A 26,247-nucleotide genomic window follows, 5' to 3' on the forward strand; every position below is an offset into this window, starting at 1 on the left:
AGTATTTTGTGAATGCACTGAAACATGACTCCATTTACCTGAAGGAAAAAACCCGTAGCCAGATCCCTCCACTGTGGAAACCACCTTTCCCATGTGCATACTTCTGCCGAGACACATCCTTCCTCGTTTCTTGTTCGCATGAAGCATTAACTTAGCTCTAAATGTAGCCCTCGAAAGGCACATCTTTTAAAGATTGTTTTTATTATTACATTATGCCGTGCAGCATACTGTTTTAGAGCAGATTCATTCTTTTCATTGGTAGGTCTCTAATTTGGACATAAATGCATTACTTTCTCTTTATTGGAAGATTTTGGAAGAATAATAACTTTTATTCATGGGCAAAAATCTGACTCGGAGCTTTCCTTAATTTGATGATTTTTGTAAGAAAGATGAGTTATCATTGTGTTTTTCCTGGGAGATTATTTATCAAGATAACACCAGCTCAGAACTGGAGCTGAAGTAGCTTTTTTGTTTCAGGCTTATAAACATCAGTCTGACAAACTGCTTAGCTTTAACATCTTTACCTACTCTGAGCTGAAGTATCAGAACTGTTACTGGTACCAGCCTTACCTAAGCTGTTTTTTTGTCTTAATTTCCTCCATGGTTTTAATTTTTTTCATTTCTGTATTTATTTTCGTGGCATCCATCTCAAGGAAATTACTTGTTTCTTTCAAAGATGAAGATTCTTTATGAAATAATGAAAATCTTTGTGAAGTTACTGCTTTACTCCATTAGTGGCTGCTTGTTGATATATCCTCTGTCACTGTGTATATGCTTTCAGTGGTTTTACTGGCTTGCATGCTTGCTTCCAGATGAAATGCAGTGCAGTGTGGTTGTCTTATTGGCTTTTGGAATGACAGCTTTTTTCCACCTTGTTAGATTAATGATCTTTCCATTCCTTGCAGATAAGTTGTCATTATGTCGTCTTCCTCTGTTTTGACCTAAGTATTAAGTTGGCCATTAGTTGGAATGCACACTCTTGGCAGTTGCAGGGACTCCTTCAGCAGGAAGCCTTCTCTTTTCCCTAACGTTGCCTTCTCCTTGCTGCAGCCTGCCCTGCCCGTGGTTCAGGCTCCACCTGCGGTGGTGCCCCAGAGGCCCCAGCACTACCAGGAGCCAGCGATGACGTTCCCAGTGGTGCAGCCGACCACCGTGGCCTCCATGCAGCTGGGGCAGTCGCAGCCGGTGCTGGCCAGCCAGCAGGTGAGGGGCTGCTGCCCAGGGGCTTCACCTCACACCTTGTCCATGCTCTACTCAAGACGGTGCCTGTGATAAGTTTGAGTTCTTGAGCACTTACATTGCTTTCAGTATAGTACTTCATTGTTGTTTTGTTTTTTACAATAGGCTTTTATTAATTTCACTTCGTTGTTTGGCAACTTGTGCTCAAAATACTTCTAAAAGGTGAGAAAGCAGCTTTGATGTTGGGATCAGTTGTCTTTAGGTACTTGGGGGTGCTGCTTTTTGATTTGGGTCTTTTAATTGTAATTCGGTAGAAGCATCTGTCAAATCTCTTAATCTTCTAAGAAAAGAATCTCTCTGAATTGTCTCCAAATAATGCACATTGGATCATCAAATTCCCCAAAAAGTCCTGTTCCTTAACAGTGTTTACACAACATGGCTTTCAAGCAGGGACAGCTGTGAAGGTTGCAGTTGCTTCCTTGTACGAAGGTGATGTCAGGCAGTAAGAAATGTAGCCGCAGACCCGTATAACAGTTGATCTGTGGCTCATTTTTGTGATCATAGCAAAACATTGGCTTCCTTGGGTAGAAACTGTTGATGAGGCTGGGGAATGCTTGCATGTTTTGTGTCTGGCACATACTGTGTCTCTTCATACCTTCCTAGTTACCAAAATGTGTTGGTGTTAATTTTTTTTTAACATGCCCTATTCTTCTGAAAGAATCAGTATAAAAACAGTGTAATTTGGTGTCCTTGAAAAATGCCTGCTTATGTGAAATTTTATGATGCATTAGATTTTTCTTTTCTAATGGACAGTGATGATGATATGGTTCTTTGTGCCAAAAATTGTACACTTTCTCAAGCACACTGAGGACGTTTCTGATCACAGTGATCTTCCTAGTGGCCTCTGAAGCTTTATGCTGACAGATCGAAACACGTTGTTCCCCTGGCAAATGCAGTTTTGGATAGGGTATTTACCTAACTTAATTTCTTCTATATACTCTTCCTTCCCAGCATTGCTGTTTCTTGAAATAATTCCATCTCTGTTAGTAAACAAAGACAGAGCAGTCATTGTATCTGTTTTCTAGTGAGTCAGGCTGCATAGTTCCCTTTTTCTGTTTGTGCCCATGTATACTTCCTTTGGACACTGATAGAAGATAGCCTTGATGTAAGCTCTGGGACAAAGTTCATGCCTGAGGCCATTAGTTCCATTAAATGGAATCACCCTCAGGATAAATCTGGATGCAGTCCCAGATCAAGGCTAGACTTACGCAGTTTTTTATTCTTAAATTTTTCAGGATAGTCCAAAGAAGCAGAGACACGTGAAGAAAACACATCCAGTTTGCAGTGTAAGAACACCCCTGGGTCCATCTCACAGTACTGTGGGAGAAGTAGCTCAGTGACTGTTCAGCTTTTGATAATTGGCGTTTACCAATTCTAGGAACTCTTAAATGTTAGTATCGCTCTTGGTTCCATTTAGGAAGACCTACTTTGAATGAAGAATCTGCCTTCTACTCTCAGCAGCAGAGAACTGCAGGTTTTTGTAGGACGGTAGGGCTTCTCAGCCCGAGTACATGAAGTCAGGGTGATAAATTCATCTCTATAAAACAGTGGAATGTATTGATCATTTATGAATATAAGCTGATGACTCAGATGGAGGCGATCAATATTGCATCTCCTCAGTATTTTATTTTTTTCATTTTGGGTATCTGTCTACTTATAACACTGAGGTTAGATTAAGCCAGAATTAGTGCAGTTCGTTTGGATTCTTTCCACTCGCTGCATTTCATCCAGACTGCACGCATTTTGTAGACTGAAGGTGGAGGCCTTAGGAAGTTACCTCAGTTCTGTGAGCACAGTTTTTCTGCCTTCTGCTCAGCATCCCCTTGGGTGCAGGCAGGTCGAGCAGCCGCGATCAGTGGACTCAATTCCCAGTTAGCTGCTGGCAGCCTGTCTGAGCTGCAGATTAACCCAGCTGCAGATGCCCAGATACCTGAGCTGGCTTTGTGCTGGTGAGATTTATCAGCCCAAGCATACGCTGCGTGGAGGTGCGAGAGGAATGCTCTGCTGGGACTGAGAAATAATGCAGGAGATGAGCTGGTGCTGTGCAGAGCTGGTTAGTGCCTGTTCAGTGCCACCTCCAGTGCTGCTTGTGGCATTCAGGGCATTCAGCCCCAGACACGGCGTGCCAGTAGCCGAATGCTTGTTTGTTCACTGATCCCAGTATTGGAAACTTAGCAGTTGTGGCTGAGTTTTTGATGCTTAAGGGCAAGTGGCATCTGGCTCCCTTGATACATCATGTACAGTTCTATTGTACTAATGTATCTAGAAACTCTGGTTGACAAATCCTGCTGCTGAAAAAGCGCAGAGCAAAATATTGCTCTACTGACTTACAGCACAAGTGGCAAAAATGAAAGATAATGCTGCTTGGCTGTTCATTTTGAACTTACCTTTGAACACCAGGCATGGTATTAGATTTTATGTGCTGCAGAGCTCGGGCTGATTGATGTATGTCCAAGTATATCCAGAGCCAGCTTGGTGCCTCAGTACTATGCTTCTGAAGCAAGATTTAAAATATATATACATATATATATTAGTATTTTCAATGTTAACAGAAGTGAAGAAGGAGATGTCAGAATCACAGAAAATGTGAAACTTTTTTGCTGATTATTTTCAGCTTTTATGCAGCTTTTTTTTTTTTTTTTTCCCTGCTATGCTATATGAAATCTGGCAGGCCAGTGGAACGCCATTCCCTAGGTAATGGTAAAATTACTTTTTTGGCTGCCACGTTGTTACTGCAGCACCTTACACATAACTGGGATCTAGCTGGAGCTTTTATGATAATTACTGTTTTGTTCACATCTCAGATAATGTGTTGTCTATTTCAGCGCCTGATGCATTACATAGTCAGCTCTTAAATGCCAAGATTAACGGGGCGTAATCTGCATAGTGGGACTCTTTGAAGCCAGTGGGTGGGGATTTTACAAGGCCAACCAGAACAATCTCTGGGATTTAAAGATTGAGTCATTAAAAATAACCTTTCCAAAATAGCTAGAGCTTGTCTTTTCAGGTAATGTATCTGAAGTTCAAATGTGTTTTAAACACAGGCTCTTGTACAGTGTTCAAATTAGGAGTACCCTTCCCTTCTATAAAGTGTTTTTACTGAGTGCTGGTTCTGATCTGACTGTGCAGCATGGCTGTGTCCAGTGATCTGATTCCTTCATAATATACATGTTATGACCTTCTTTGTTCTTCCTTTCTTTCTTTCTTTCCTGGCAGCAACCCATATCACAGCAAACTTCTCTGCAGCAGGTGCTTGCCAGCCAGCCGGTTTGCCCCATCCAGCCTGCCCCCCATCTCCTGCCCCAGTACCAGCCCCAGACCTCTCAGGTGGCAGCCAGTAGTACACCACTGAAACCCCTTCAGATTTCAACTGTGCCACAGCTTCCTCCAGTTGCCCCTTCCCAGGTAATATCTCTTGAAAACTGTGTGAATACATTGTTTGAGTAAAGCTTTCTAGCTAATAATTAACATGATTTGCAGTTGTTGGGTTTTTTTCTTGTGTGTGTGTGTGTGGCTATATTGCATGCATGCAATTCAGTCCATAGGTATTCAACATTCCCCTAATACTTTTCTTTGTCATATGTTTTTGTTTTGAAAACCAAAAATATCCTTTGTGAATAATCCTGTGCCATGCCGAGATAATCCAGTTAGTTACAAATTTGCTATAATTGCATATTTTTTGCACTTTCCCCCATGGTGTACTCTTCCCCCTTCCAGGCTTTAGAGCATGAGAAGTTGTCCGTTTTTTTTGTTTTCGAGCTCCTGGCTTCCCCACAATTTCTACCTCCCTCCCAGCTCTGTTCCAAGGTTCATTGGTAGGGATGGACCCTTCTTATGCCTGGAATGGTTTGCTGCTGTGCTTGCTAGTGGCAGCCATTGTGATGTGAAACAGCTTATCCCAAGGGGAAGAAGCAAGCTGCTTCCATGATAATGGGATAGTTATCATGGTCTGCAGTGTCACTGGGAGGTTTTGGTGTTAAAAACCATTTTACAGCATTTCCCCTGCTGCCTGTGATGCAGACAGATATGAAAACAAAGATTTTTAATCATGGTGTTGTATTTTGCATGAAAGAGTGCAGTGTTTTGTCTGGTCTGATTCCATTTCCCTTCTGTTAAAATGGAAGCAATTCTTTGTTAACTAGGATGTTGCTTGAAGGCTATCAAATTATCATGAGAAATAGTTTTAAACTCCCGAAAATATCCCCTTAAAATGAAATTTTATTTTTTTTCCCCTAATGGTTTAATAATTAAGGTTTTATTACTGTCTGTAAACCTCAGGAAATAAATGGAAGTGATTAACAGACATAATTATCATGGCACAGGTGATCTTTGCACACTGTATGGCAAATGAAACTGCTTTGTACCACCAATGAAAGCTCTTGCGATTTATATGATATTATATTTTTTTCAGATGCCTCAGTTTCCTGTCATTCCTGCAATTACTCCTCTGGCAGGACTTGACAACCTTCCTCCAAACCTCTCTGATATACCTGCTGCAAACGTGCCCCCCATACCTGCTCCTTCTCAGTATTTCGCTCCAGCTGTGATTTTGCCGAGCCTCCCCATGAACCCCACTTTGCCCATGGCACCAAACTCCCCCGCCCTCCCCATGCAAGCAGTGAACCTTCCTCATACAACTGTGGCTTCTCTGGTCTTGCCCTGCCAAACAATAGTGCCAAATATGTCGGCTGCTACAATACCATTGCTTGCCGTGGCTCCGCCAGGAGTGCCAGCGCTGCCGCCGCACCACGCGGTGTCCCAGCTGCCCCAGCAGCAGATGTACCCGACCACCTTCCAGCAGATAATCCAGAGCGAAGCACCCTCTCCCCATCACACTCAGAGCACGCAAGCCGTTTCCCAGCCGCAGCAACCTCCACCTCCTCAGTCACTTCAGCCAGGCGTAATTCATCCATCAGAACAGCCACTGTCTGCCCCTGGGGCCGGTAACCAGGTAATCTGCCCGGCGCTGGGCTGTGTCGGTGCTAGGCTGTAGGGTGGCTGTTGAACGTTCTGGGGGCTCGTTCCACTCTAAATGCAATTGGGAGATTGGTTTCCTGCATTAAGATGTTTTGTTAACTCTTTGTCCTTGGTTCTGGAGGTGATTGCTAGAACTGAACTCGTGTGAAGCGCTGAGGTCTTTACGTGGGGGCAGGTGGATGTTGTGGGTGTAAGGACTGAAAAGTGGGCAAAGTACCCACTTCTGAATTCCGTCTTCCCTCTCCCATCTCAGTTACAACAGAGTGGCGGGGAAATGTGAGCTGTGGTTCTCCTGGGGCAGGAGGAGTGACTAAGCCCTGGCAGTAGCTGCATGGCACTGGTGATGCTAATGTCTTTGTGCCGGTACGCTCGCGGTGCAGGGGCATTGTATACAGATGGCAAAATACGGATGAGCTGGCAGGAGCAACTGAACTGAGAGCTGTTTTGACATAGAACTGCTTTAGAAGTTTGCTTTGTAAAGCCAAGAAAAATGACCATTTGATAACAACTCCAGAAAACTCTATGGAAGAGGTTTATCAGATGGGAACAAACGCAAGCCGCAGACCCTTTCTCCCCCTTAAAGGAAATGAAGCATAACATGAAGCTTCAGATGTTAGCGCTGCTTACAAATGAGCTGATTCAGGGCTTGTTAAGAGTCTGTAAACATTTCCATTGCCACATCTGTGATATGACAACATGAAATGCAGCCTGACCCAAGCAGGAGAGGGCAGTAAATCTGTTAATAATAGTGTTCTTGAAAATTTCTGCTCTACCACATCACTTTGTTGTAACACGCTGATTAAAATTCATAACGTCCCATTTCAACCTGCCGTGTCATGGCATCTTCAAAGCAATGCATCATTTTAAAATTTGTCTCCAGCCATATATTTGGTACAGAAATATTGTTTGTAGGAGTGTAGGCAATGTGGAGCCAGAGGCAGTTCCCATTGAGCTCATTAGCCACAGCTTTTCCAATGCCTTTAGAAAGAACTGAGTTGGGCATGGCCAACACCAGAAGCAGACCAAATACGTACACACAAAACTTCACAACACACACGAAACACAAAAATTATACTTTTCAGGATTTAAAAAATAGTATAAAAAAGCCAGACAAGAACATAGGGGTATTCAAAAATACACCGTTCTATCTTTTAAAACGCTTTGCATAGGAAGCATTTCTGTAAACAGAGGCATTCCTACACAGAGCTATATTTGCAGTTGATTTCAAACATCTCTGTGTTCAGTTATACTCAGGTAAATTATACTTTGAGGCATTTTGTGAATTATTTGAGTTACATAAAGATGAAAAAAAAAGTTGTCACTGTTCTTCTGCTCCATACACTGCAGTTACTGTTCTAAAAACCTCCACTTAGGCAATCTTGTAACAGTTGTGTGTTGCAAGGCCCACTGCATCTTTATTTTTATCCACTTAAAACCTGGGATAATAATGTGAGCTCCTACCTACATTCTGCACAGAGCACACTGCGATGAAACTGTGAGCCCTAATTCTCATTTGAGTCCTGATTTACTTATTTATTTTTGTTATCCAATGCTCTGAATCTCCAGGTGATGGTAGATACTCCTCAAACAAGTCATGCAGTTTTACCTAGTTCTGAAAAATTTTCTTTCTTCCCTAATTCTTCTTTCCTTTTTTCCTCTTCCTATGAGCTTGGTCCCCTTGGAAAAATACACAAAGTTCCTAAAAGGAGAATGTTCTGTTCTTAAATATACAACTCACAGAACTGTTATGCAGAATAACAACACAGTCTCTAAGGCATCTAATCACATAGGTCCTGTTCCCACAAAGTGTTCAAGCACACAGGTTATTTTAATGCACTGAAGAAATCCACTGAGATAAATGAAACTTCCTCAGTGCAAAGTTACACAAGGAAGCGTTTGCAGGATCAGGACCTCAATGTTTAGTGTGCCAAGACTGAAATTTGGTTTGAAATGTTCAAGTGGAAGACAGTGTGTTCTGCAAGACACTGCATATGTTCAGTATAAAAAGAGTTAATTGCATAGCCTTTGTCTGCAGGTGGTTTATGTATAACAGATTTGAAAAGTGCTGATTTAAATTACTGATAAAGTATGTATTTCTCTGTATGTTGTGATATTGGAAACAGCAAATTGGACTTAAGATTTGGCTTTCTTAGTGAAAGATGGTTTTGTTTCTATAAACTAAGTAGCACTTGTTAAATAAACGCACTGTCACGCTTGTTTAGGAAGAATCCTTTGATTTGATTTGATCATTTTAAAGCCAACTTTAACTGCAGTTGCCCTTTCAATTAGAGACCACACATATGCATTCTCACTGTAGATTTAAAACCCTTTTTCCATAAACCAGAGTGACGTCAGCGCTGTGATATGTAAGTCAGGAGCACGCTAAGTAGAGCTGTGTTTTAATTAGGTGTCTGTTGTGTTGCAGCAGGTTACTGGACATACTCAGTATGGTTTGGAAACTGGAGCCCAGGTGCCGGTACTCCCAGTGCAGCCTTCGCTAGTCATGTCACCGCCTTTGCAGTTGCAACCTGAACTGTTGCCTCCCCGCGTCGCTCCAGAAAGCATTTCACAGGTTCATGGCAGCCTTGCTACAGCTAGTCCACCAGTGCCCATAGATCACTGTCTGCCTCTACAGCCTTCGGGTGTTCTGCAGCTTCAGCCAGACCTTTCCCAGCCCCTGGCTCAGCAGCTCCCCGCTCCTGGCTCAGCCGTGCAGGCGGTGGCAGAGACATCGCAAGAGGTAGAGCCGTCTCCTCCTCAGTCACTCACCAGCCTGCCCTTAACCTCCTGTATACCTGTGGGCTTAGTTCATTAGGAAGATTCTCCACTCTCACGATAGAGAGCCAGCTCTAGATGCTAACTCAGCAAATAATTGGCCATTTCCAGCAGCGTGCTGCACCCTGACTGCTTGTGAAACATCTCCTTGAAGTGATCAGGCTGCAGGACAAGTCAGCTACAAAGCACCTCTTTGTCAGTAGCTGAGCACAAACAGAATTTAAAAGACTGTCTTTGAGTGCTGTGGGTCAGTAAGAAGCTGTTCTACAGAGTTTCATCCATGTTTTGTCCAGTCTTGTTTTACATGTGTCAAGCAATTGTGCAACTAATCATCATTTGCCTTAAGAAATTATTTCATAATCCAGTTCTTCACCCTTCGTGCCCTGCAGTTTGGGTCTTATTTGTATTTTGTCTGGTATTGTACATTCCTGTATTGCCGGAGTTCTAGCCTGGCCCTGGGATTGTTTTTTTTCCAAATACTCACAAACATTACCAATTCTCAATGGTCATATAAGCAAGATAGATTTTATTTGTTTCCTTTTGAAACTGTCAGCTTGCCCTGTCTGCTCTTTTGGCTTTTCTTACCACTCCCGTGATTGTTTAAGCTTCAGTCTTGACAGAATGTCACAGAATGTTTCCTTCTCTTCAGTTCTTTGATAGATACCCATAAGCAAAGCAAAACAAAGGTTTTGGCATTTTAGATTTTGGTGAATAAGTTTTCCATTTCTGAATGGAAATGTCCCTCAACAATTCTGCTCTCCTGTTTCTGCTTTCTCTTGAGGTTCTGTTCTGAGGCTTTTCCTCCCAAAGTAAGCATTTACATCTGTTCAAACTAATTTTTTTAGCCAGTGCATTTTGTTGTGATCCTTTCCTATGTAGTGCAGCCTAAGAATTCCATTAGACGTCCAGTTAAATCCTCTTCCAGAAGCTGTAGCATAAGAATGAGACTAAATCTGAAACGGGATTCTGATACCTCATTCTGCCTGCCCTTTTATGCAGTGACAGCCTAGTTCTTGTCAGAAATTAATCGTGCTGTGCTATAGGATGTTTCCTGGTGACTTTCTGTATGTACTGTAGGTTAGATATAGGTAGAACAACTAGCAGGACTCGCCTTTCATGCTTCGTGTGCGGAGTCCATAAGTAAAGCCTGACCACACTAGGCCTTACTCCTTCAATCCTCTACTTCCGTCCCTACTTCCATCCCTTACTCCAGCTGTTTCTCCTCCAACCTGCCTATTTTCTGTGTGCGCAGCTCTTGTCAGAATCCATTCTGATGCCAAAGCTACAGCCTTGCCTGCAGGGCCCCTCCTGTTTGAGCTTCTGGAAATACGAACAGATTTCATTGCTATGGTTCAGTATGATGTAGGGGGGGTGCAAGTTATCCCATGTTAAGTGAGAAATGGGTGCCTTCCACGGCACGAGTCTGTCCTGGCAATTTATTGCATCCTTGGGAACAGATAATGGCCGTTTTGTTAACTTCATTCTCATGTTTCACTTGTAAGTTATGTGCCTTCTCTTACGCAGTTTGAGAAATCAATCCAGTGTCACACTTTTGTCCTCTTTTCCTGGAATGCAGAAAAGGCACTGAGTAGGTGTGATTAAAAAAAAAAATAATAATTCTTGAGTGACAATATGATATCCAGATTTATTTCTTTCAAAGCTTCCCTCCCTCTACTCACACCTGTGAAATCTCCAGTCAGAGCCAAGCCTAGAGTGCAGGTGCTGGCCTCTGGAGCTCTTTGATATGTGAGATGCTGGTATCCTGCAGCTGTAGAGAGCTGTAAGTGCTGATCATCACAGCTGGCTCCTGAGCAAAGCACATGAGCATCACACTGTGACTCTGTGCAAAGGTCACATTGGTCCAAGTACTCCCCGTGCTGATTTTATGACATATTTTGCTAAGGTTTTCTGGGATGAAAGAGGAGTTTCATGCCTGTAGATACTCCAAATGTCATGTTTTGTTACTGCTCTGCCATTAGCTTTTATCTGTCTTTTGTTAAATTGTGTCGCAGTACTCACATCCAAACCAATTTGTATTGATAAGGCAAATGAGATTTTGTGAGGCACTTGATGAAGTGCATTACTAAAATCTAGATACATTATGTCTGTGTTCTCACTGTTCATTAATTTTGCAGTTTTATAGAAACTGCGGTCAATTTTGGCATGGCAGTGAGTGGCGTTATGAGCAATGAGGGGTGTGGGCTGGTTAAACCTCAAAGCTTTTAACTACAGTTAAAAACTCTTCTGGTATGAGTATACAGTGGTGTCAGTCCAGGGGTTTGTTTGTAACCGTGTCTATGGAAGAGTGTTATACATGTTTATAAATATATATGATTATATATATTTATTAAGCTGATGTGTGTGTACATACATGTACTGCTATATACAAACAGGTGTGTGTGTATCTGTTACCCATACATGTAATGAGGCTGTAGTAGCAGGGCATCATCCTATCCGGTCTGTGCATGGTGAAACACCGCTGATGCTTGGGCTAGCATTGGACCAGGGAACAGGGAAGTTTTTAGGGTAAACTTCTGTTGTGTCGAGACCAAGAGGGCATTATATGAAGAGTGTATTTTTAAGAAAAGCATTTCTGTCTTTTATTTGGAAGTTCGTCACAATTCTCACAATAAGCCAAGCATGCTTAAAATACCTAATATTATTTCAGGGGACTATACAAAGCAATAAAACACATTGGTGTACAGTTTACGTTCATTCAAAAAGGAATCAGGCGTTGATGTGAATTTGTCCTGCAGTAAAACTTTTCCATTGTGGTGAGGAGCGCTTCTTTTCTTTCACTGCCTCTTCTGCTTTAGCAGCAGCAGCAGCAGGGAAGGGAGCTGGCGCACTGGTGTCCTAAGAGTCTGGGCACAAATGAAGATAGCAGGGTGAAATGGGGCATTTTCAAAATTGATGAATAGGTTAAAGAGAATGATTTAGGATATTAATAATATCTCAACAACAAACCTTTCTTAAGGGTGTTTTTGTCTGGCAGTACAACATGTTTACTTAAATGACTTTTTCTTATGTTTTAGGAGCAGGCAATACAGGACAAACTTCAAACTCTGTCACAGAGCTGTGAAAGGTACCATTATAATCATTTCAGCAAAAAAAATGTTTTCTTTTTAGAGGGTGAATTTTCTGTCTTTATAAGGCTAACTGAAATGCCTGGTCTTTGGATGGGGTATTGCATCCTAACCTTGATGTATGTACAACAAATTTCAGTTCAGCAAGTAATTTATTTCTGTTAAAATAACTCAAGTGGTATGATCCCTGATTTTGATGCCATTAAATCTGTACAAAGGCATTTTATACTTGAGTAATTGGGTATGTAGCTTATTTCCCCTTTGGAATGGGTGCACCTATATCACCTTCTGTAATGATCCATCCCCAAGAGTGATATAGGAGATGATGTATTGGTGAGAGTTGTACTTTGAGCCACTCAGATGTATCATTATGACAAGGATTAAAACATGCCAGAGCTCATTCTGAGGTTTTGCAGTGCACAAGTTTGAACTCAAGCCTAGTAATGCATTAATTACTGAAATAATGACGGCACTTCCTTATGGTACTGACAGAAACTTCGAGAGGTCATTTCTTGCTAGGTGTGATAGCCAGAGTACATGCCTGACTTAGAGGAGCTCCTTTCACTTACTGAGCATCTCTCAGGAGCTGGCTCAATCTGGGCCAGAATATACACTTTTCTGTAGTCTGATTTTCCTCTGTCTTATCTATATGTAACTCTGTTGTGTGATGGCGGTTTCATTCTGGGGGATTTCTTCCTTTGTCTTGCAAAGCTACATGAGTCCAGATGTTGCTTCAGGTAAAGAGATGAGTGACAGCTTCGAAGGAGCAATAGGAAGTGGAAAACAAGAAGGAAAGTCTTCAAAGAAACATAAGAAATCTACACGTGCTCGTTCACGCCAGGAGAAAACCAACAGACCCAAACTGACTATACTAAATGCAAGTATTCTTTCTTTAGGGATAAAGTCAGGATTAGTTCAGTTGTGCTGGAAATAATTGTTTTTTAATCTTTGTTTGCAGGTTTGTAACACAGGAGATAAGATGGTGGAGTGTCAGCTTGAAACACACAATCACAAAATGGTGACTTTTAAGTTTGATTTGGATGGTGATGCACCCGAGGAAATTGCTACTTACATGGTAAGACTTGGTGATGCAGCTGCCCACAGGCTCTTGATGTAACATGTTGCCTTAACCAGTTTATTCTCATGTTGGCTTGTTACAAGCCGAATGGGGCATTAGCCAAAAAGTTATAGTTCTTTTCTCTGTTTTGATGTGACTTTGTAGGTAGAGAATGAATTCATATTGCAGAGTGAGAAAGAGACATTTATTGAACAAATGAAAGATATTATCGATAAAGCAGAAGATATGCTCAGTGAAGATACGGAAGGAGAACGGAGTTCTGATCAGGGAACAAGTCCCCAGCAGGATACTGATGGAACAGAAATGAATGAGGTGAGAAATGTTAGAGTTCTTGGTTGGTACCTTTTTGTTAATGTCCAATTACTGTAAAGAAGTTTCACAACCCGCACTGAACAAAAGGAAAAAAAAAAAAAACAAAAAAGGTTTCTTAGCTAGAAAAGCAATTCTTTAACTCAGTTAAAACTTAAATATAAAGGTTCCTTGGAATAATGCTGCTTTTGCATTGATACTAAGACAGTGGTTTTTTGTTGTTTGTTTCTTTGAATAGGAGAAGCGGCCATCTCAAGTGAAGACTCCTGTGTATCAACAAAATGGTAAATGTGCTTTTGAATAAAAGCTTAATCTCTAGCTTGAAGTTGCTGATTAACTTATGCAGAAGTTTTCTAGATTGAGGAAAATATCACCAGTTTTACTGGTGGTTGGATCTAGAAATAAGGGTGTAACAGTGATCTCTGCTGTTAGCAACCTTCACGATCATAGGGCTAAGCTGACTGACACCTGGGACATCTAGGGAAGCCCTAAATTACATCAGTAGATAATCAGTGGTGTAAAAATCAAGAAGCATACTCTTTTCATAACTACATCTGCAAGAGAAAGTTAAAAGATATGTTTGCATTGGTAATTTAATTGAAATTTCTAACCCATACATTTTCAACTACCTCATTATTATTGAGGGGAGTTTGGGGCGTCTGCATGCCATTGCATCTTATGGGTTTTATAGCCAAGTGGAAGGGAAGGGGATGGTCCTTTTATCTCTGTGTAAGTGTGTGTTCGTGGAAAAAAAGCTAAATCTCCGATGGAGGAAGCATTGTTTCAAAAATTCTTAATTACAGGAAGGAAGGATAACACAGGACTTCTTTAATGAATGCAGAAATTGGATGATCTTTACCGACTAGATCTTCTGCTAAAAATACCTGGTTTATTTTTGCCTAGAAAAGTAATATCATTTTTTAGCACTTTTTTTTTTAAACATTTTTACTTATGCTGGATGTTACCAAGTGCGTATAATTCTCATTTGCCATTTATATATGCCAGACCTTGAGATGAGACTTGAAAGAAATGTTAGCTATAACACTTCCAACTTAGAAAAGTTAAAATGGATAAACTTTACCAAACTGACATTTTTTTTCCATAGTAAGCTGTTTGCAGAACCGTTCATAAATTTGTGTTGTATGCAATTATTACCTTTCTAAGGATAATTAGTACTTGAGAATAAACTTACTATAAATGTGTGGCAGAATCAGGTGGTGTCAGTCTCCCTTACGGAAACTGGCTTCTCAGGGATGAGAATCAGATGGGAGCCATTGTTTATAATCTTGGCTGTTACCACAGGAATTTGGGTTTTCTAAATATAAATATAAAAATTAAAACTAGCTTATGACGGGTGATCTGGAATAAACCAAAACTATTGTTTACTTTTTATTTTCATATCTAGTTTTGCATACTGGAAAAAGGTGGTTTATTATATGCCCTGTGGTGGAAAACCCGACTACGGATGCACCAGAATTTTCTCCACCAGTTCCTCAGGGTGCACAACAGTCTGAAGGTCCAGGTATTTACAAAGTTTAGATTTTTTAGAAAACATTGTCTCAGAAGGAAAAGAAGTCTCTTGGCTTTGATTCTCAGTACCCCAGTCCTTCTGAAAACTCTGGTGGCTTCAGAAGGGCAAAGGGTGAGGGGAGGAATGGACCCTGATGCCTTGGCTTAGAGGTGTATTCGTCAGCTTCTAGTTCCGGGATGATAAAGAAAACTTCGTGAGATGTAGAAGAGCTCTTCTTCCTTACCCTGTAAAAGGTGCACTTGATGAAGCCTAGGCCTCATTGTCATTGTAACAATTGAAGACAGTTGTGCCAGAGACATCACGTAGTTTGAACAATCCATGTTATCCTGTCCTTGGTCAAGTGTTGAGCTGAGTAACGTTCCTGTTGATAACGAAACACTTATCACACAAAATTAGTTTGCGTCTTTTTCGATGAAGAGCCTTCTTTGAGCCATACACGACATACGTGTGTTTATTGTACTGAACCAAATTAGAAATGTTTATCTGAGTTTGGGGGAAGTTCCAGAGTTTTAAGTGTCTGCCTTTCACTATAGCATGGCTGAAATTCTAATCACAGGATCACGGGGGTTGAAAAGAACCTCTGGAGATGAGTCCAACCCCTGCTAAAGCGAGTTCCCTAGTGTAAGTTGTACAGGAAAGCATCCAGATGGGTCACTGCAGCCTTAATTTTTTCTGTAGGGAAAAGTTCAGGCTAGGTGTAGTTGTCATTGCAGCTAGTCAAGAGGCTCTGCAGTGACTTTGTTTCACTTCGTACAGCCCATCAGAAGTTCAAATGCTGTTTGTGTCCTTCCTAGACCTGGAGCAGTCGGATGATCAGCAAGCAAACTCTGCGGTGCCGGATGCGCCTGGTGTCTTAGCTTGTCAGCAGCTTCCTCTACAAGCAAGCATCTGTGACAGCCCCATTGGGGCCTCTCCATCTTTGGCACAAATTCCTGCTGCAGCATCTTCAGCTGGCTTGCCGAGCCAGGCAGAGCTCTCAGCTCCAGCGCCGCCAGGACCTGCTCCAAACATCCTGGAGCAGGCAGCTGCTAACGGAGGCCAGCCGGAATGTTCTCTACTGCAAGCAGCATTACCTGCCCCACCTGGCACTCCAGCTCCTCCTCTGGAGGAGCCTGCTGATGCTCCCCTGGCTGCCCAGCCTACTCAGCAGGCGCAGCAGCAGGCAGATGAGGCCATGTGTATCCCTGACGTGGAGATAGCGTGTTGCAGTGTTGGGCCGCCCAAAGCAGTCCCGCCAGCTCCTGCCAAGGCAGCAGAGCTCTGCCCGCTCCCTGTGCTCTCTGATGCTGTTGTTTTGGAGCGGCAGCCTGCGGCCCAGATCCCTCACCTGCCAGAGGCCGGCCAGCCCGGCGTGGTGCAGCACTCCTTTGTGAATCAAGTGTTTCCTGCATCTGTTGCATCCGAGTCTCTCAATCTGGCAGGATCTCAACTTCAGAGCCCCACTCAGGTGTCCATGGCCACATCCCAGCAGCACGTGATGCTGTCCCAGACACAGCCTGTCACCTGCGCCAGTGTGGGGATCAGCCTGCTGCAGCAGCAGCAGCAGCCGTGCACTGTGGAGTCTGATGGAGAGGGGCCACCCCGGGTGGATTTCGTTGACAACACAATAAAAAGCCTCGATGAGAAATTGCGCAACTTACTTTACCAGGAATATGTCCCGACTTCTTCTGCATCAGCAGGAACTCCAGACGCTTTTGTGCCACTGGAACAGGCTGACAGTGAATTTAACTTGCCACCATTCACCGAAGATCCCAAGTTGGTGTTGGATTTGAGAGAACCAGGCCATAACGCCACGGATAGCTGCCAGGAGGTGAAAGCGGCTGAGGCCCAGTTTGTGCCGGCTGTGCCACCTGAGGTCGCACCTTACCCAGCATTGGTTAGTGCAGTGACTTTGCCCTTTGTGTCTCTAAATCATGGACACCACCAAAGTAGAGCCCAGAAACAGTCTGTAGTATAACCTGTGTATGGGCTTCTTGCTTCTCTAAACATTTTACATCTGCTCCTCTGTGTATTACCTTTTGTCGCTGCTTGCTTTCCATTGTGAATGTTCTCTTAGAGTGCATCTCGTAAAGTTAGAACTTGACTCACTTTACATAAGCATTTACCAGTGAAAGCCAAATTTTTCCTTTGGGTTTTTAAGCTATATAATATCTTAATTCACATTTCACATCATATCCTGTTTCTAAAGCAGGCAGAAATATGACATTTTGTAGTTTATGGTAATATGCATCATGGGAATAGTCGTTAAGTTCTGAAGAGGGAAGATAGTGTTTGTCTGGTCAGCTGGCTCTGACGTGGTATTGTCTGTGCCTCGTTTGCATGTGTAGCTGGTTACATGGGGATGTTCTGCTTCACCCTTGCCTCATACCACAGCAAATGCACACAGCAGCAGGGAGCTGGCAGAGAGTGTCCCATTTATGAATGAGGTGGAATCACAGCAGTTTCAGAGACCTCCTCTGAAGACTGATTATAGTCTATGAATAGTTTTGCTTTGTATCGTTATCACAAAGTTAGCAATAGTAAATGTTTAATTTGCATGTTATGCATTTATGACCAATTTTAGAATATGTAGTTGCTTACTGAAATAGCACAGACTCCAAACACAGCCTATATTGCTCTCTCTTTGAAAATGAGGTACAGTAAGTAGCACCGAACATGAAATATTTATAGGATTTTTCTAATATAAATTATTGGCAGGGATTACAATACCTGCTTTCTAAGTCAGAATAAAATAAACACCTCAGGACACTTCACACAAGTGCTGCAGCTGGTGGAAGACTCCATAGGTAGATGATTGCCCAGTTTCCAGGAGCGACCTCTTTTGACTTCCTGGGAAATAGCTAAGGAAAGCTGAGCTTTCCTGTTTTGGTTTTGTTGTGTTTTTAATTTTACTTAGTTTACTGATGTTGGTGGCTTGGGTCAGCATTCGCTCTGGATATGTGTTGCAGTTTCTCAGACTGAATGCTGAGTTCATGAAATAAAAAGGTTTGCAGCACTTTCTGCTAGAAGATCAATGTTTACCTTCTTTGAAAGGACTTCTGGAGATAATTCCATCACCACTGCCAAGGATGAGGCAGTTTCATAAAGTGTCAGCTGGATGAACTGTTGGAAAGATGCAGTATTTTATGGAAGTATGGCTGCATTTGAACAACTGGTTTGAACTATGTGGTGATTAATGACCACCTACTGCAGTTACAAGGCCTTGTTTATGAAAGGTGGTCTCTCTCCAGTAATTGAATCTAGTCCTTCTGAAATCTGGGATTTTCTGAAGAGATGGATGCAAAGTGTGTGGTTTTGCTGGAAAAGCAAAGCAGAACAAAACCGAAATTCATTTATAATTCAGTGCCCATGTTGACTTAGGTTGCAGTCTCCTCTGTGATTCTGCCTCCTCTTTGTCTTCCAAGGGAGAAAAAAAATGAGTTAAAGGAAAAGCTAAGAGGCATCTCCACAAACAATATAAAATAGTTTCACATTGCACGGTAGTGTGAGTATAGAGAGATGGGGGGAGAGAGAGAAAGAGAGGATGAGAATGCACTGGCTGAGAGGATGAGAATGCACTGGCTGAGAGGATGAGAATGCACTCTCCACAGCTGGAGGCTGAAATGCTTTTCTTTTCTCTTTTTACTGAAAGCTTGAAAAATCTGAGGCCGCAGGCGTTGGGACTGAGTCCTTGGAAGCAAGAGGTGGGTCAGCAAGCCAAAGAGGTAATGCTCCTTTCAGTGCTGAACCGCAGTGATGGATCTGTACTTGTGCCCAGTCCTCTCCTGTGTCTCCTTGCTGCTAGCTCTTGGTTAACTGCCCAGCAGTGCCCGGCGCAGTGCTGACCCTGCTGTAATATAACAAGTATTAAATAGCTCGCTCCTGCCAAGCTTCCTAGAAATAAACTGCCTCGCAGGCAGATTTATTTTAAACCATAAGTAGGTAATATATGCCTACGGTATAGGGTGTTTGTGTGGAAGTCTGTGATCTCAACAGTAAATTTCTGGTGCCATTAAAACATCTGAACAGAAAGTCCCTTGGATTTCTGGGGCTGCGTAAAAAGGAGCTGGTGAAAATCATGTGGTTGAGGGTAATATCTCTGGGGAGAAACTTGTAAGATGTTTGAGGCTCCTATGGAGAACTAGGAAGAAGTTCTTTTCATTAAGTACTCGCAGATACAATGGCAGTTTCCATAATAACACAGTAGGAGCAGCAGTAAGAAACTGAGCGGTTGTAATGCTCATTTTACCTGTCTTGCAAGTCATGGGAAGCCTTGACTGTTGAGGAGCCTGAAACTCCTGCCCCTGTCACAGGTGTGGGGTGAGGAAGGGCTGGTCTTTTTTTTTTTTTTGAGATTGTCATGGCAAAGCAGTGCCACATTTGTGTGATGGCAGACAGTTCTTTGCTGGCACACCTGGAGCCGCCTGCAGCACCTCTGGCTTGTTCAGAGCTGGAGCTCACGCGCTGCCTCTTCAAGCTGCAGGGAAGTGCAGTACTCCTAGAATAAATGAGGGACCTCGAGTCATGTAAATTGCCAAAAATGTTCATGGCTCATTGGAGTCCATCACTTAGGTCAGTGCAAGAGGAAAGCTCTGAGTTTCATGTGTTAATTTGTCTCACTAAAGGTGGAGAAGAGCGGGTGTAAGTGAAACGTAGCACTGGGTAGTAGAATTAATGTATCTTGGATACCATAAAGCAAGAATGTATTTCGCTGTTTCAGAAATATGAAGGCTGTATGTTCACTGTGTGCCGTAAGAAAGCAGCTTTCTGAAAAAGCTTGTGTACACTGCCTTAATTTCAAAAGCAGTGGCCCAAGTGGTGAAATAGTGTTGTCTACATTATTATGCTTTTTCACATATTTTGTGGTCCAAATGGCATTTTCTAAGCTTGTAATTTCTGCTTTCAGCAGTGTGATGTTTAACTTCATTTCAGACACTTTGAATTGTTGGTGTGGGTACCTGTGAAATGAAAGGTGTAAAGTAATGGTCCATTTGTGGTCAAATGCAGCATTTTACACGCGTGAATATCTGAGAGGAATTACTTATTTTTTCAAGACACGAAGAATACCTTGGTCATACAGGTCTAGTGTACCATGCAAATGTCACTCTACTTCCTCTCCAAAATTTTCCAGTTGGCTTAAGAAATTTCACACTCTTTTTATTATTTGAATTCCCCAAATGAATAGACTGAAGCTAGTGTCTACCTGCAGGTAATTTGTACTGTTATCATTACTGTCTCCTGCATTAAAAAAAAAAATAATCCTAGATCCTGCATTACAAGGAATTGGTATTTACATCATTCTTCAGTGCTGCACTGTTACCCTTGAGTTTGCCATTGGCTTGCTTTATGCAAAACCATTCCAGACATTAATTTGTTGTTTTCTCCAACTTGTAAACCAGGGTCAGCTGCGAGCATCACTCCAGCTCCTGTGACTCCAGCAAAGGGCCTCCTCCAGGTAACCAGAAACCACGCATAGTTTTATATCTGATTGTTACAGTTCCTTTCAAAATTAACCTCTGTTATTTTCTCCAGGTTGCACCTACATCATTGAGCAGAGCTAAACAGATGGAAACTTCTAAAACGAACGAGAAGGCAAAGGCTACAACTTCATCTACGCACACAGATAATGTAATGCAGCTATCGACAGCAGATGGGGTGATAAATAACCTTCAAAGGGATGACTCTCTAGACTCCGGTTCCTATGGAAAACAGGCTGGAACTCATGATAGTGGTACACCAGCCAAAACTATTGGCAGGTTTTCAGTAAGCAGCACGCAAGATGAATTAACTTTAGCAGCGCCGCACTGCTTAAGGTTCTCTGCGCCCCCGGACGTCTATTTGGATGAGCTCCCTTCCAGCCCCGACCAGAAGACAGCTGTCCGACGGGTGCAGACAGCCTCATCTGTTGATGTCCTTTGTGACCAGGGCTCGAGTGATTCTGCTGAGGAACCCTTCCATCGACAGGCTGCTGCGGCTCAGCCGTCCCCTCCGAGCAGCAGCGCAGCCTCTGACTTAATTAAAAAAGCAGCAGCTTTTCTGCAAAGGACTGGAAAAGTGGGCTCCCAAGGCCCTGATTCACCGAACGGGCAGGGAACAAAGATTCCTACCATCAACATAACGTCCTTCCACTCGCAGTCATCGTACATGAGCAGTGACAATGACTCTGAATTTGAAGATGCAGACATGAAGAAAGAACTGCAGAACTTGAGAGAAAAGTATGTTGGTTTTGCAAACAGTATTGGGGTAGAATGCACTGAGATACCTAGGCATCTCTGTGTGTGCTAAGCAAATGTGTTTTGTGTGGCTGTAGTGAGTAAAATGCTCCTGAGCAAATTAGGCATCACTGAGGCCTTCCCTTGAATGTCATCCTGCATCATTTTATGCCTCACTTTATTTTCCATTTCCATTTGGAAGTGGAATAATTCTTTTTAAATCAGTGAACTTCTGCTGTGATATCCAGTTTCCCTGCTTAAAAACTGCATTGATATAGCAGCAAGTGGTAGCACTTGTGATGTGTTTGTGTGTACTATTAGGATCCAGTGTGGGTGCTGCGTAAGGTCGCATAACTAGTGTGGATGTCTGCATAGAGAGCTGTAGGGCATTCTCTTCATGTCCTTCTCTGCAAGAGTGCTTCAGACTGGCAGACCCACCACTGTCCCTGATGTCACTCTTTTGAGAGATACCTGCTAACAGATACTAAATTAAAACCTTCACTTCACCTCACACCATGCCTAAACCTCAGCAATCTGCCCAATCTCAGGGAGGTCTGAGAAGCCTCAGTAGTCTGCTGTGCTGCCAGTCCTCACAGCTTTATTAAAACATTAATGTTCCTTTCTTTCCTGACATGCGATGGATAATTGCTAGCATTAGTTGGTAATCTAAGCAAAATCTTTAATGTATGATGTAATGGTTTTGCTGAATATAGATGCTACACATTTTTTATACAGAACTACACTAATACAAAAAGTTTAAAACTGACTTTATGGCAACTTTAAATCAGAATTCCAAAATTGATTGCTTTTACTTAGCATATTTGAAATCTTTTACCTGGGGCTCTATCTTACAAATCAGTGTATGAGAAGTCAGCCACCACCTTTGCTAAGTAGGTGGTTCTGACTTCGCACGCTGTTGGGTAGCTTTTATGATTGAAGGTTGTTTTGTTTCATCTCACTGCTAGTTCTGCTGCCAACGCGTGGTGCTTTATCAAATACACGCTAGCAAATGTTTTGTTTTTATGCTTAGGCATATGAAAGAAATCGCCGAACTCCAGACTCAGCAGAAGAACGAGATAGAGGCTCTGTACATTCGGTTAGGGAAGCCCCTCCCTCCCAACATGGGGTTCCTGCACTCAGCCCCACCAAGCGGCCGTCGACGAAGAACCAGCAAAAATAAATTGAAAGGTGGAAAACTATTAAACCCTCTGGTTCAACAGCTCAGGAGCGGAACATCAAGCACAAGTAGGTGCACTAGGTTACTTTCCACTTCCCTGTTGGTTTTGGCTGTTATGGTTTTGCTGTGTAATTGCATGGACTGCATAAAAGTTACTGATTTTTTTTTCTTCTTAAAATGGTGTCTTAAGTTTGCATGCTGTGAACTGGTTTTGAAGTGGGCTTCCTTTGAGACCGTCTTGTTACAGTGCCCCATGCTGAACTGTACCTTCCCTGCATTTGCTGACAGTGTTTGGCAGACAAACAATATCCCACTTTAATTTGGAATACAGCCTGGTTACATTTTCTCATCTTTTCTCCAAATGCAATTTATTGATGTTTGTATTCACTTCTTAGGAGCTGCTGTCCTCTATTGATTGGGTACTGTATCCTGTTGTTGTTTATTTTTTCCTACAGTATGCTGTATAAATAAGATGGGATTGTATTTGCTTCCCCAAGAGTGGGAGATAAGAAAACAGTTAATAAAATCTGTGATGGATGCTTCGACCATCTTTGAAATACTTTGAGATTTTCTCAAATGCTCTCAAACAATATGACAATCTTGAGTCATGATCTCTTTGGAAAGTAGGAAGATGACGTTACAGATAACAAATATTGATACACTCCAGTGCCTATTTCTTCAGCAGGATGTAGAATAGGCCACTTTTCCTTCAGCTTAGTTCATAGGGTTATGTGGGAGAGTAGCATGCTTCCATATTGACCCCGTATTTCAAATCTGGTGGGTCTCGTATGCAACATCACTTTTTCAGATCTGCTTAGCAAGGCTGATGCAGTGGAATTCTTATAAGACAGTTTTAGAGGGTTTTGCTTTTAATTAAGGATTCCAATTAAGACAGGGAAAGCAGATTCAGAGGCAAAGTGTTGGACTAGATGATCTTATAGGTCGTTTCCAACCTTGTAATTCTATGATTCTATGTTCTGTGCTCCATCTCAAATCGGAGTATTTTTGCATGCAGGATCTGAAGCAGTGTTCAATCTTTCATAACCGTTTTGCTGCTGCTTGGCTAACCGGCGTAGGTTTTATCTCCCTTCCTTGTGGTGAGATGCTGTGAATGTCTGTGATTTTGTCCATCCGTTTGCCAGTTTGTTCTTGGGTTGTCTGTAGCCATTTTCTGTCTAACAGAGAGAACCCATATCTCTCTGTTTCTGCTCATGGGCCTTGGCTCATATCAGCCAAGGTAAAAGCCTTAGTTCAAAGAATTTCAGCCTATTTCTGAGTTATAATGTCCTCCTCTTAAACACCATTTAAATTAGAGAATGGCAGTCTGCTCAGTTATGTTGCTTCTTTGGTGCATGCTTTCCTTCCTGCATTTCTTCTTCATTATTTTTCACTATTCTGAGGCACTGACTGAAGTTCTCATTACTCTGAGAACCTGTATGCACTCCCGAGTCTTCTCACCCTTACCTAGTCAGACTCCTCATTTCTGGGGCTTTCTGAGGTCATTTCTCAGAGATGAAGGGCAGGTAGTCTCATGCAGTTATGGATATAAGCTAATTAGTATTGCCTCCGTTAGTTGCTTTTGCTGTTGAATCTGTATCACAAATGATTACGAAGCTACTATCTTGCTAAATGTCTCCTTACCCAATATACCTGTATAGATAGATATACAGATACCAATTTTTGTATAGAGATGTGTATATATAGATAGATAGTTATAAAGAAAAAAATCCTCATGTCTTCTCAGCAGCTTTTTATTTTTCTCCACTGACTTGCTTTCACCTCAGGTGCAAACCTACTTATTCTGCTCAGTCGTCTTGTGCCTCTGTTGTCCTAATCAGGTACTTCTGCAATTCTAAACAGTGCTTTTTGAGTTCTTGACTCCAGTCCTTCTGAAAAACTCAGAAAAGAAACTATAAAAATCAAACTTACCCACAAGCTTCTTGGAGGATCAAGAGCAGTGGCAGTGTGTGTAAACTATTTGGTGGTGGTGGTGATCTGTGTAGTCTGTGCTTCATATGATACTTCAGCATTGTAGACTGCTGTTCTTGGAGGCACATGAGCAGTTGTTTTTAGGCACTGATATTTCTTCAGCAGTTTGCTAGCATTTGCTGTTGCTTGTATTTTGTTTTTGTTCTTTCAGGTAATGTTTCAGACTCTAAAGACTCACCTCACAAAGAAACAACTAAAGCTCAGCCTGGATCTCTCGAAACCACAGGAGTAACTTCCTCTGTGTCAGCCACATTTGGGAAGTCTGTTCAGACACAGCAGCCGTGCTCTGTCAAAGCCTCTTTGTCTTCTGACATCTGCTCCGGCTTAGGCCCCGAAGGAGGTGATGTGAACGCAAGCTCTGGCCAAGGTGATTTTTTCCTACCAGCTGTTCAGCATATCCTCCAGCACATGCTAAAATCAACTTGCTTCCCTTATGCTTGAACTTTTAGGAGTGGATTTGGCAATCCAAATTACAGGCTTATCTTTAAAAATATCACTGCAGTATTGTCAGGAGAACAAAAATACAGTATCTCACAAAGTATTCAGAGTCAACACTCAAGAAGGCACACTAGATTTTAGGTAGGAAATACCTTCTACCTTTGCCGGCAGTGCTACTGACACTTTTTCTGGAGTCTGCCTTGTGGATTTCTTAAAGGGAAAAAATAGAAAGGGAAGAGAAAAAAATTAACAAATGAAGACGGATAGGAGACTGTTTCCCGTGGTCCATTTTGGGCTGTTGTTTTAGCGCCTTGATATGGCTAGACCTGGAGATCCTCATTATAAAGTACTAATCCTTCTGAGGTGTGGAAAAAAATAGAACCAAGTTATGTCTCCTTTATCTAAGGGGTTAACGTTGTGCATGCTTTTGGAAGCCCAGCTAAATGACTGTAGAGCAGTAGATTGGCTGTTCCCCAGTCCCGACTTCTGGTACTTCTGTGTAGTGCATACCTCTAGGCTTTGACTGATCTTGTTGCCATGCATAGTGGAAGTTATAATGATGATTAAAGTACCTTCCTCTCATTGCACATCCTGCCAAACTAATCTACAAAATATCTATCTGTTCTCTTTTGCCGTTATTGCATCCTTTGTGTACGGTCAATTAACTTAATCCTCTTTGGCAAAGTTAAAATGGAGATGTGGATGTTTAACTAACAAAGCTGATTTGACTGATGGTATAGGACATCTGATCACAGCTACTTGTACTTTATAAGTGTCTTTGTTTTCTTCCCTTTATATTCATTTACAGGCTGGACGGTTTTCCACCAAACGTCTGAGAGAGTGACCTATAAATCTAGTAGCAAACCTCGTACCAGATTCCTCAGTGGACCTGTGTCTTTGTCCATCTGTTTGTATTTGTTCTTTTGTATTTTATCACAGTCCATCTTTCTTTTACCCCTTTTTCCAATCTCATGTTTTATATCTCTAATATGTTTGGCAGGATGCCCCTTTTTCTGAGCCATCTTATCTTTCTTTATCTTTCTTTTAAGTAATCATCACAAACACACCTTATTTATATTAATTTTTCATATGAAAGCTTTTTTGCACTGCTTTTGGCTCATGCCTGGGCACCAAAAGCATGTGTGGAAGATCTCATCATTTATGATATAGCCTAATGGTAAATTTTATCCTGGACTTATCAAAGCTTTTGTACTTTATGTGATTTATGTTGAAGTAATTTTTTTATTTGCAATGTGGCAAATATACATGTCTGCTGTCCCGGTTCCAGCGACAACAAAAAGAAATCCATCCTTCTGTAGACGAATGGTCTCTTTCACACATGTTTGGACTATGAAGACATGCATGTAGCAAGCTGATACAATACTAGAAGGTCACTGAAGGGTATAACTTCCATACAAGGGCTGTATTAACACGATCTACAGTACTGTTTATATCCA

The 26,247-nt window shown here is 42.1% G+C and overlaps 1 protein-coding gene across 1 annotated transcript in view; it reads left to right on the forward strand.

The window, feature by feature from the left end:
• WNK2 (WNK lysine deficient protein kinase 2) overlaps positions 1-26,247 on the forward strand; it is a 105,778-nt gene that overhangs the window by 58,757 nt on the left and 20,774 nt on the right. The window contains exons 9-25 of the mRNA XM_042823754.1: positions 1,051-1,203; positions 4,456-4,644; positions 5,651-6,190; positions 8,642-8,956; positions 12,027-12,076; positions 12,789-12,954; positions 13,036-13,152; positions 13,300-13,467; positions 13,703-13,748; positions 14,870-14,986; positions 15,790-16,871; positions 18,627-18,699; positions 20,374-20,429; positions 20,507-21,189; positions 22,217-22,431; positions 24,504-24,719; positions 25,599-25,697. Coding sequence (XP_042679688.1) covers positions 1,051-1,203; positions 4,456-4,644; positions 5,651-6,190; positions 8,642-8,956; positions 12,027-12,076; positions 12,789-12,954; positions 13,036-13,152; positions 13,300-13,467; positions 13,703-13,748; positions 14,870-14,986; positions 15,790-16,871; positions 18,627-18,699; positions 20,374-20,429; positions 20,507-21,189; positions 22,217-22,431; positions 24,504-24,719; positions 25,599-25,697 — 4,285 coding nt within the window. The remainder of the gene's footprint in view (positions 1-1,050; positions 1,204-4,455; positions 4,645-5,650; positions 6,191-8,641; positions 8,957-12,026; positions 12,077-12,788; positions 12,955-13,035; positions 13,153-13,299; positions 13,468-13,702; positions 13,749-14,869; positions 14,987-15,789; positions 16,872-18,626; positions 18,700-20,373; positions 20,430-20,506; positions 21,190-22,216; positions 22,432-24,503; positions 24,720-25,598; positions 25,698-26,247) is intronic.

The sequence above is a fragment of the Centrocercus urophasianus genome, unplaced genomic scaffold (genome assembly GCF_019232065.1).
Source record: "Centrocercus urophasianus isolate 14NV4802_14NV808 unplaced genomic scaffold, USGS_Curo_1.0 seq_22, whole genome shotgun sequence".
Lineage (NCBI taxonomy): Eukaryota > Metazoa > Chordata > Aves > Galliformes > Phasianidae > Centrocercus > Centrocercus urophasianus.